The 12,014-nt window shown below is 32.5% G+C and overlaps 2 protein-coding genes across 2 annotated transcripts; both read left to right on the plus strand.

Moving 5' to 3' along the window:
* Positions 1–299: 299 nt before the first annotated feature.
* Positions 300–2,260, plus strand: LOC128168213 (uncharacterized). Its single transcript, XM_052834396.1, has 2 exons — positions 300–465; positions 2,069–2,260. The coding sequence occupies exons 1-2, from the start codon at positions 330–332 to the stop codon at positions 2,254–2,256; spliced, it is 324 nt and encodes a 107-aa protein (XP_052690356.1). The 5' UTR covers positions 300–329; the 3' UTR covers positions 2,257–2,260.
* A 6,961-nt stretch (positions 2,261–9,221) lies between these two features.
* Positions 9,222–11,906, plus strand: LOC128176386 (uncharacterized). Its single transcript, XM_052842678.1, has 3 exons — positions 9,222–9,778; positions 10,429–10,991; positions 11,884–11,906. Exons 1-3 carry the CDS (start codon positions 9,237–9,239, stop codon positions 11,904–11,906), a joined length of 1,128 nt encoding a protein of 375 aa, XP_052698638.1. The 5' UTR covers positions 9,222–9,236.
* The last annotated feature ends 108 nt before the right edge of the window (positions 11,907–12,014 follow it).

Raw genomic sequence — 12,014 nt, forward strand, 5'->3', positions numbered from 1 at the left:
TACACAGAAAATATATATTATAAATGACAATCACAATATAATTACTTGTAGTTTACATGCCCCTGACAATTAACCTAAAATAAATCAATAATTACAGGTTAGAGGTAGCATTACACCATCAATCAGACTCCAACATCCCTCTGAGCTGTGAAAAAGAAATTGAAAGGTAAGATACATACACCACACACACACACCCACACTGAACTTCACATCCAACAATTAAGAGTTAAAGATAACATCAAAACATAGTAAATGTATGTACAACTTTTTTTGAAACTTGTGCCTTTATATAGACTTGAGAAAAAAGTTGAGAAGAAGAAGAGTGTCAAATGAACTTTCATGACCCATCATTTATAGAGGCCCTTTCTTCTGCTGATAAAAAGAAAGAAACGAAAATAATTCAATCCATAAAACAGATTCTTGGGGAAAGAAAATACTTGCTTCGACTTATCAAGAAATATGCAAGTAAGACATATATACCCGGTGTGTGTGTGTGTGTGTGTGTGTTTATACAGTACCCGCAACGTTATTTTTTACAATCCTATCCTATCGTATCGTGTATCAATCCTATCGTATCGTGCGTGTATACTGTTCTATCGTGCGTTAATCCTATCAGGTTTATCGTTTATTTTCAACAATTCTTCCGTTTATCCTATCGTGTTAATCGTTTCGTGCCTTTTCATAAGCAGGTTAATTTATTACTAAGTTGCAACTTGTTCGGTGCGCCGTATACGAGTATTTATCGAACAAGAATTGTAAAATCCTATCCAACATTCCGTCAGGATACTAATTTTTTTAATTTTTAGATCAAAATTAACCAATATTATATGTAAATCATATCTGTTAACATAGAAAATGAAAAACGAAGTTCTTAGGAACAAGGTAACATATTTACCTGTAAATCGAATATATTAAATCGTACGCCTGAGTGTATACCTGCGTAAACATTAACTTTTATGCAATATAATTTTGTTGCATCATATTTTACAAAAACAAAACTATTTATGATATAACTTATATTTATTTAAAATCCGAGTTGTATTTTGAACCCGTTATTTTCCGTGTGATATTTGATTTCAGGCTGAAATGTTCTCGGCAATCAGCTAGGGTGTGTGGTTATGAAAACAATGTTAACAAATAGTACGCGGAATGTGTATTTGCGTAAATATTTATTTAACTTGTCTGTAATAATTCGTTTTTAATGAATAACGTTCTTATACAGAAAGAAATGTACTTATGACAGATTTTATATTTAGTCTATACAAGAGTTGGATTTATATAATTAAACCCGCTATTTTCCGAGTGATTTAATCTCGGGCTGAAATATTCGTGGCGATCGGCTGTATGGTGTTCGGTAATGAAAACAATTTTAACAATACAGAAAATTTATTGATCATTAAAGCTCATAATTTTAGTTGAAAAAAAATTAACTGGTCATTTTTATACATTCTATAAATGATGCAGCGATGATTAACAACTCGGCAATTGTTACTAAAAAGAAATTCCACGTAAATCTTTATTTGTACGTGTTCTCTCTCAAATTCTGTCATCATCAGTTTGTTCGTAAATATCGTTTAAAGCGATCATACGTTTATCATGAACATCGTTTATCCTTTCCTATCGTGTATCAATCCTATCATATCGTGCGTGTATACTGTTCTATCGTGCGTTAATCCTATCCTTTCGTGCGTGTATACTGTTCTATCGTGCGTTAATCCTATCCTTTCGTGCGTGTATACTGTTCTATCGTGCGTTAATCCTATCCTATCGTGCGTGAATCCTATCCTATCGTTTATCTTGTAAAAAATAACGTTGCGGGTACTGTATATATAAAAACTGTCGCATTCTGTTTTATTTATTTAAGTATATATATATATATATATATATATATATATATATATTTATATATATATATATATATATATATATATATATATATATATATATATATATATATATATATATATATATATATATCTGAAAAATGGTGGAAATTAAATTACATGCACTAGCAACAATTATTTTGATTAGAGTGTTAATTTATGATCTTGACTGCTTTTTTTTTTAGAGGGACAGAGCATAGCAATACGACTAAATCGTCAACTCACGCAAGCAACTAAAGAGCTGGAAAAGAAAATCAGGGAGTACAACACCCTAAGTAAAGGACAAAAAGTTTCAATGGCTGATGTGTCTGAACTGTGTGATGTTGATGACTCCAAAAATGTTGCTTCAGAAGCTGAAAAAATAAAATCATAATAGCAGGTTTTTGCAGCAAAATAAAATTCTAAAAAATACAGCTCATATTGCTATAAGGTGGGTCGCGGGTTTGCTTTCGTCATCAAATTCTGTACTTAATTTTTACAACTCGACTGGCTGTTTTGTGCACATTTGTTTATGACGTCATGAAGAAGACATCTCAAGGTTTCCCGATTGACATTTTCTAACGTCAAATGCTCTTAGTTATATTAAAGTAATTCGATTTAGGTCTATAGTGTAAATACTAAGTAGTAATTCATACAAAGTTCTTAGTTTTCATATGAGAATCGTACGTTGGAAATGCAGATTGGAAGTAATACATCATAACTACGTAAATTATTAGCAATATTTGGAGCGTTACTTTTTTACTCTATGTGAAATTGTACACAAAAGCTAAGTAATGACAGTCATGTAGTCTCAAAGGAGAGAGAGAGAGAGAGAGAGAGAGAGAGAGAGAGAGAGAGAGAGAGAGAGAGAGGTCTGTAGCATTAATAGAAAGTATATCGTAACTATTTTGACCGAAAAAAGAGAGGAGCAAAGCCGGGAAATTAAATTTTTTAAATTAGTTGTGTAGATTTAGCCAAAAGTAAATTCCATATCTTACAAATTTTATCTTTTTTCTTGATTTGAGACTATTCGCATATATTTACATTAACATTTAATATAACATTTGACAAAGAAAATGCGAAAATTGGGAACCTATTCAAAAATTTAGTACCACCCTTTCATCTTAATTTTAGATATAAAAAAATACTATGCTCTGCATTCTCTGATTAAGAATAAGAGGGCAAAGGTGGGCTTTTTGATTTAATATTCTTAATAGCAACTAAACAAATCTTTTTAATTGTTTAAAAAGAAGGTCTTTATAATACAAAAGCAAAATTAAGAGTTATTGTTTTTTACAGGCCAATGCTAACCGGGGTACACGGGAGGCCTTTTAACTCCGAAATCATAATAAAAATATGCTCTCTTTTTTTTTATCTCCGTATTATTTTCATACTCCCCAAAATTGCTTTTTCAGAAATGTAAGCTTCTAGTTTAAGCTTAAGAAGACTAAATTTGATTTTTAAGTGATATTATCACTAAATAAGTGGAACGGGTTAAAAATAAAAGACGTCGGACTCACGACGTCAAATACAAAAATATGGCAATTTTCGGTAAAATTATCAAAAATAAAGATAAAATAGCAAAAAATCTAGCGAGAACACATATCATTTTTTTTACATAAATTTATTTTAAATCACTTTTTCTTTACGCATAGAAACAGTTGATAAATTTGTCTAAACTGTTTAAAAGTTACTTGCAATTTCTCAAAATAACTCCATCTCGAAAAATGCTTATTTTCCTATGTAATAATTAGAAAAAGCGTCAAAACAGCACCATCAATAATACATGTACCAAGTTCAAGACGGCACTGCATAAAAACAGCGTAGACAAATTTGATAAATATTTTATATAATGAACTGTAAATCCTACAGAACGATTTGACAAATTTTCAGGGTATGTTTTCTCGTAAGATTTTTTATGGGGTAGACCTGCGAGCCACCTTAAAATTACTGATTTTAATGTGGGGAAAACAATTGAAACATTTTCATACCTTAGCTTTATGATTTTGATTTGTAAAATAACTGTCAAGCCTTTCCCCTGTTTATTATTAATTATAACCTACATACATGACCTGGAAAGTGCTAAGATATTAAACAAGAATTTGTATGATGTCTTCATCATGGAAACATTATTGATCAATTTAAGTTTGACAAAAGTTTACAGCAAGCTAATTTCAGCAAAACCGTATTAACTATTTCATTTTTGAGAATTTTACTCTACTTTGAGAGAAGTTATTCCCCTTTAATTAGAATGATAATCATTATGTACGGTAAATAATGGGTCATTTGAAGAGAAATATGGTACAAAAATATGTTGTGTCAGTATTTTTCAGTTACTGTTTGTATGCACACTCAAATTAAATATGTATGGAAACATTTTAAGTTGTTGCCTTGGATATTTCTTTATGCACCTTCCTATATTGCTTTCTTGTGCATTGAGGTAATTTTATAAAAAAGAAGACTCTACTGGTGATATACTGCATGCCATTATGTTGATCATGATTGGGTCATTCAGGTGATTATTTAAGACTCTGAGGCATGTTATATGAGATAAATATCTGAAATTTAAGCTATTGAATATTATAAACCTTTCTTTTTGCTTTGAGGCGTAGCAAGTTTATTGTTCCGTGAGACAGCATTTACAGTATAAAGGGTATTTTCTGCGTCTCAAAATTTTTGCAGACTTGCCCATAAAAGGTATCGAATAATATTCTGCATTTTCAATTTCTGTGATTACATCAGAAGGTATAAGATATTTTAAACAAAGAGCTTTTGCATTAAATTTTGACCCCACCAAGAGTTATCGGACTTAAACGTAGCAACTCTGAGTTTTAAATGAGGTAAATTACCTGCCGCCAGTGAATAATTTCATTGACTTCTCACCATGGGCAGATATCATGGAAACTATTTCACTTAGCTTATATAAACAGTGAAAATTCAAAATTGTTAAAATTGTGACACTCAAGAGTGGCTCTAAGATTAACATGAAAATATATGTTGGAAAATAATAAAATTTCTCTTGTCAAGCATACCAGTAATATTAATGCTTTAATTTTGTGAGAATACTATGTTCAAGCATTCTCAAATAATGTATATTTCATATCGTTAAAATTGTGACTCCTGAACTTATACTAAGACCACAAGAGGTTCAAAGTTTAACATAGAAATAAATAGGAAAATATTTTAATCAGTCCTCTTTAAAACTACGGTACAATCATAACACTGTGTGATATTAAGCAAGCATACCAAGATTTCTTATTATTGTCCAAATAATGCTTATATCAATGTATATATAATATATTTAAGTAATCATTGAAACAACTTTGTTATATACTAAGTGAAAAAAGTAAAATCTAGTCTATTGGTATTTATTTTTTCTTCTCTAATTACCTACTCAATGTCTAATGATTTACACGGAGAATGTAGGCAAACACTTTCAAAATAATTTTAAGTTGTGTTAAAACATTTTAATTCAATTTTTAGAGGGGGGGGGGGGTGAGAAGTAACTATGCAATGCATCATACGTTCAGCATTAAAATAATAAAAGCACGATGTAAACTGTTGTAAAGTGTGTTCCAATTTCTCTTTCTAGTCACCTGAGAAATATATTTTTAAATTTACAATGTGCACTTTTTAAAGTGAGAAAAATTGCCTTGGCTATAGTAGGGATTTATTTACAATCTGTATGAACAGTCTTAAAACAGAAATGCTAAATTGTTAAAATGCTGTATTAAATCTTCTCAAGTTTGTAAACGATATTGTACAATTAAAATAACTATAATATTAGTATGTTAATAAATGTTTTATATCCATAAAAATTATATTTAAACAACCTATTTAATGCATCACCCTTTTTTCTAGAAACGCTGCTGAAGCTGAAGGTCAAAATGGAGGAAGACGATCCCGACTACGGGCAGATTAACAATAGTGAAAAGTCAGTAATGATATAGTAGCGGAAGGATCTTATACTTTCATTATTGTATTATTTTATATTTTTACATTTAAAATTTATTTTTTGCTCTAAAAATGTTTCACTTAAATGTTATATAGAAAACGTTAAATTTTGTATTTTTTTCGTTAGACCATGAGTTGCGGTCCTGTTTGTAATCTGTATTCTGGAAAAATAGTTCATCTATAGTTCATTGTTAAATGATAACAAATAAATAATATACAGGTTTTTTTATCTTTTTTATTTTGGTTTCGTACAAAGAACTTATTAAATCGGGTTCGTTCATTATGGCTTGCAGAACGTTGTCTTCTTCTACCAGTTGTTGTCCATCCGTCACGGATTCTTTTTCTAACAGCGCTTTATCAAGTCTTGCTCTTCTCATTAGGCCTATATAAGGAGACACAGTTCTTTTACTAAAAGTCTCTTGTCAATCTGTACGGAACCACGGAATTCCGTTGTCACCTACTAAAAGATGAAAAAACTTGATCTCTTTTAGGAAAAGATGATAACGGTAAGGATCGGGTTAACCAACTGGCGACACCTGCGACACATGTCGGCTGGATTTAGAGTCTCAATTTTAGACAAAACTTTGTTACTGGTCTTTTGTAGGGACTTACGGGAAGGAGCAGGAGTGTTAGTGGAAAGCAGTATTTTCCTAATTCCATCATTACCAAGGGGTGTATGGCTCAGCCCGACCTGAAGGGAGTAGTTAAGAGACGCTGGTTTTCTGTCGGGTGCACTGGTCTCTACTTCTGTAAAGAGGTTGTGTCTCTTAGACGTGAAGGACACACACCGCATCAGAGCCCCATCCTTGTGGAAAGCCCTCGCCTTTCCTCGGTGGCCAGATTCCAGGTCAGGGATCCATTGCAGCCTGGATTCTGCACCTGATGGCTCCGAAAGTCTTGGTTCAACAATGCCAAAATATAATCTGTTTCTGCTCTACAATATTTGTAACTAATGTTTACATAGTGTGTAACTGTGTGTGTTATAAAGATGGTGTAAATTTATTTTAGAGTTACCCCCCTTAGACTAGTTGTAAATTTTGTAGATTTTTGAAAATAATGTAATTTTACCTCAACTGCTTTGAAACCAATTTTTCTGATACACGTGAGGTGAACGATTTATACATACATGTTTAATTACCCCAGATTACATGTAGTGTCATGTAGCCACATGTTAAACCTGAAAAAATGGACCTACTGTCCTGGAGCCCCATTTTAGTTGCCATTACGTGTTTTAATTTGTATAAAAATGTTAATTTCACAAAATTTTATGTAAAATTGTGATTTCTATTCATTTAAGCTTACTAAAGATGCCTTACTGCTCAAAGTTCTGGTCTTGATGATTTTCTACTTCTTTTTTACAGGCATCCCCATTAGTCTCAGGAGATGGTAGTTTCCCGGACGCTGGACCATTTACTCCCTTTCTGATGCGGATGGGGGTTGTTAACGAGATCCGTCACAGTTCATATCTAGCTGGTATGTAAGCCTCCTTGCGATTTTTTTCTCCTTGTTATGAGGGAGATTTTAGGCTTTGAATCCATAGGAATGTCCTTTTTGAAATTTTGGCATGGTTCAAATTAAGCCTTTTCTGAATGCAAATTCTAAATTCCTAATTAATTGTTGATGCTGTTTCACACTAGGGAGATTAAGCTGTTATACTGTATCCAAAAATTGGGCTATAATTGTGTATCTGTGAATGAGATGGGGGCACCTGCTATTATTTTCAGTTACGTCATGTAGGGGTGGTAAAAGTTTTATCCCCTATATTAACTGCAGAGGGTCATTTTTGTTTTGGGCAGATTTGTTCATTAGCTTTCCAAAAAATTAACAATTCAGAAGAATACAAATTTTTACAAATTTACTCAATGTAAAAGTCTTAATTGTGCATCTTAAATTGACATATCAGTCATTTCAGTATCATTACTTGAAATCTGGGTAGAATCTACCCTTTTTGAAAAATCATATCCAATTTGTTCTTGACACCCTTCAGTACAAACAAACACATTCATTCAAATTTTACATGTATTTTATTTGTTACAGACATCAAAAAGCAGTTTATTCATTCTGGATTTCACTGTCAGTCAATATGGCCATATAGTATAAATGTATTCTTCTTCTCTACTCTTATATATATCTGTTAAAAACTAAATGCATGATTATGATGTCCATTAAGCCCTCAACCAAAATTGTGAAATTCATGGCCCCTGTGTCATGGGTTTAGGGTATGGGGTGGGGCCAATATGTCCAATGTATTGAATCTTAGAAAATCTTCTTTTTTACTCCCATATATATTTGTTAAAAACTAAATGTATGATTATGATGTCCATGAAGCCCTCAGCCAAAATTATAAAATTCAGGACCCTTGTGCCAAGGGTACAGGCTCTAGGGTGGGGCCAAAATGGCCATATACATGAAGTTGAAATATATTTATGTCTGTTTGCCTACCCTCATAATTAAAAATAGAACAACTCCTCCATAAAGATTAAATATGTCATTTATTGAATATAAATGACAATAAACAAATAAAATACACACAATAGCCTATTGCATGAAATGCACAGTATGCTCAATCAAAAGGCATGCAACTAGGGTAACAGTCCTACTAAAAAATACAAGATCGCATGAACATATTGTGCATCTGCTAAATAAAATATGTACAACATGGAAATGTATATGTTTAAGTAAAAAAGTGAAAAATACTTGGACTAGTACATTAATGGGACTAGAAAAAACAATAACATTACATAATGCAAAATATGTTATGGGGCTTTACATCGCCACTTTAACAAGATAGTCAAATTTGCTGAGTCAATGGTCGCGCAAATATTGGCTAGCTTGTTAACGCCCCATCGAACAAACCCATCAGAAAAATTGAAGAAATATGGTCATGTGAGACATGCGACTGTAACACACTTTAAATGCCCCCATCATTGCTTAGCACCCAAATACGATGGTATGTGCAATTATAACAATATCTAGTCCTAACATGACAACAAATGGTGATTTGCGTAAAAAGTTTACCAGTCTAATTCGTGCTGTTTACACACGGGGATTATTGATGGGCATGCGCAATTTCATCAATGTTGATATTATGTAAACAGTCAAGTTAAAAATAGCATTGAACTAAGGAAGACACATGGCAACATACATAAACCATTTATTACCATAAATTATTTTTAATCTTAGAGAAAATATTTTTGTCTACTCCCATATATATTTATTAAAAACTACATGCATGATTCTAATGTCCACTATCTCCTCTACCAAAATTGTGAAATTCATGACCACTGAGTCAGGGGTTCGGGCTCTAGGGTGGGGTAAATATTACCATATTCCCCACTTCAAGAACGTGAGTTATTTCCCTTATAAAATTGGAACTCTTCTTCGTTAGCGTAACTTCCGCTGACTACAACGTATGTTGTTATGGACGCCTCTGCCGAATTAACGCTATTTAATGACTGGACGATCGCCAAACTAAGAGAATTTTTGAGAGAGAATAATCAAATAATATCAGGTAGCAAAAAGGAACTTGTCGAAAGAGCACGCGGCGTTATTATTCTTAAACTAACGGCTGTCCAAGGGCAAAACAATGAGTCTGAGAAAAACTCCAAATCGTCAACTTTTCCAGATGGAGAACCTATACCCGATATCCGCACTCTGTCTAACTGGTCATCAGATTTTACTAACATTCCCGATTTTTCAGAGAAAGATATTTATAATTATCTTGTAATCAAAATGAACACTAAACGTCAACTTAAATCAAAAGTGTTCCTTGAAGATAAACATGTCCATTCGGTGGAATACAACCCTATCAATAATGAAAGTTCTCATTGTGCCATACGTTGTAAAGTTATACCATCATTCCCATCAGCTGACATGAGCAAGCGTCCTGACTATGATGTGTCAACATTTTTGTCAAAGGTTACAGGCAATGTGTTCGCTGCACATTGCACCTGTACAGCAGGGTATGTTAATTGTAATTGTGTACACTATCGTGCCAGAAGTATGTACACTTTTCCTTTTTCCCTATACATTTCATTGAAACAAGACATATTTAAAAGGGTTTTTGTTGTTATTTTTTGTCAGATTTTGAATAATTTTTTCTTGATTTAATTAGATTCAATTTGCACTTTTTGACAAAAGTTGAAATAGTTTTTTGACAACTCATTTGTAAATTATGATATTTCAAACACAACAAAAAGATATTTTTTAAAGACTCTATTATACTGTATATCTTTTGCAATAAATATGATGCCAAAAAAAAAAAATAGAGAACTTTATATTTTGAATTGGTCAATCCAATTTTTTCAAAATTAATTAAGGGGTTATTTTTTTTCACGAATCTTTAAAAAACGTTGGTTTTCAATGATATATAGAGTGAAAAGAAAAAAATTGACATACTCTTGGCACTGGTCCGAGTGTAATACATATAATCAATATCTTAATTACCAAAAAAAAAAATTAAATAAAAAAAAGATGGGGAAAAAACTTAAAAACTTAATCTTTGTGTTTCTATGAAGTACTTGTTTCACTTTGGATATAACTCATGAAAAGTGTGAAGTTATTTTTAAATAAATAATTACAGATATATTTTTCTATTATCATTAAATCACAGTTTTGGTGAGGCGTGCAACCACATTTCTGCATTACTTTATACAATTGCTGACATTGCTGAAAAAAAGAAAAGTGGTCTTCTTTCATGTACGTCAACAAAATGTGTGTGGAACAACCCAAGGAAAAGAAAACTTAGTCCAAAAAAGTGCAGTGAAATAAAATTCAAAAAGTTTTCATTTGGCTGTTCATCAGTTCTAGAAAATAAAACCAGCAAATCTGCAACTAACAGCATCATAGCATCAACAACATTCAACGTAGAAAGATTTAGAAAAACTCTTGTTGAAAAAAAATCTAAAGCAGGCTGGCTTACATATTTTGCAAAGAAAAAAGATGGTACTGAGGAAAATATACCATTGCTTCATAATATTTTATTTATGTATCATGATAGTGTAGATATGTGTAATTCACAAGTACAAAGTGATTTGTGCAAATATTTTGAGTCTCTCTCTGTGTCAGATGCTGATTGTGCCAAAATTGAAAAACTTACAAAGGGTCAAAACAAAAGTCAGAACTGGTTTGAATGCAGGAAAGGAAGGTTGACAAGTTCAAATTTTGGAAAACTTTGTAAGCTAAGGCCAGAAACTGACCCCCAAAATTTATTGAAATGCTTTTTGTATGATGTTTCCTTTCCCACCAACAAATTTGTCAGGTGGGGAATTGAACACGAGCCTGCTGCTAGGAGATTTTATTGTAAACTATATCCTTCATATATAGTGAGTCAGTCAGGACTTATTGTTAATCCAAAATACCCTCATCTAGGTTGTAGTCCTGATGGTATTGTTACATTACCAACTGGTGAGATTGGTCTGCTAGAAATTAAATGTCCAGCATCAGACAGATGGCGAATCCTTTCACCAGCTGAATGTGGACTTGATTCTGAATCTTGTTGTTCACTTGATGAAAATCAAAATTTAAAACTAAAAACAAACCATAATTATTATTTTCAGGTACAAGGTCAAATGGCAATTTGTAATAAACAATGGTGTGATTTTGTAATATGGACACTGAAGCCACCACTCTCTGTAGAAAGAATATATTTTGATGAATCATTCTGGTTGAAATGTTTAAATAGACTGAATGATTTTTATCTGAAAAGCATGCTTCCAGAACTATTCACACAGAGGTTGTTAAGGTCTCTGAAATAAATTGCAACATGGATCTTCAGTCCCCTTTGCTCAGTTGTTTTATTATCATAGGCGTCGGAACCGGGGGGCTAGGAGGGCTTAGGCCCCCTCCCCCCCCCCCCCCCCCACTCTTTTTGCAAAGTTAGACCTAACCATTAGGCAAATAGCAAAAAAGAAGGTTCACCCCCTCCCCCCACTTTTTGTCGCTGCAAACATAATTGTTCCTAAATTTACTTTAAAAAGATTCAAATATTCAACCCCCCCCCGGAATAGGAATTTCACGATTAGGGGAAAAAAAATTTTTGGTAGTAAGAATTATTTTGGAACTCTAGGTATCCCCGCCACCATGGATTAGCAATGTCATGATTTTGGGAATTAGGTTTTTTTTTTTTTTTTTTTTTTTTTTGCTTGTCAAGATTTCTGAGGATTAGTCTAGCCCCCCCCCCCCCTTTAATTTGCCTCC

This window comes from Crassostrea angulata, chromosome 1, assembly GCF_025612915.1.
Source record: "Crassostrea angulata isolate pt1a10 chromosome 1, ASM2561291v2, whole genome shotgun sequence".
Taxonomy (NCBI): Eukaryota; Metazoa; Mollusca; class Bivalvia; order Ostreida; family Ostreidae; genus Magallana; species Magallana angulata.

Excerpts from the sequence above, each read along its gene's own strand:
- LOC128176386 (XM_052842678.1), top strand. The coding sequence starts at position 9,237 with ATGGACGCCTCTGCCGAATTAACGCTATTTAATGACTGGACGATCGCC. Across the intron at positions 9,779-10,428 it reads CATTGCACCTGTACAGCAGG|TTTTGGTGAGGCGTGCAACC; the intron begins GTATGTTAATTG and ends ATTAAATCACAG. Across the intron at positions 10,992-11,883 it reads TTCAAATTTTGGAAAACTTT|GTATCCCCGCCACCATGGAT; the intron begins GTAAGCTAAGGC and ends TTGGAACTCTAG.
- LOC128168213 (XM_052834396.1), top strand. The coding sequence starts at position 330 with ATGAACTTTCATGACCCATCATTTATAGAGGCCCTTTCTTCTGCTGAT. Across the intron at positions 466-2,068 it reads ACTTATCAAGAAATATGCAA|AGGGACAGAGCATAGCAATA; the intron begins GTAAGACATATA and ends TTTTTTTTTTAG.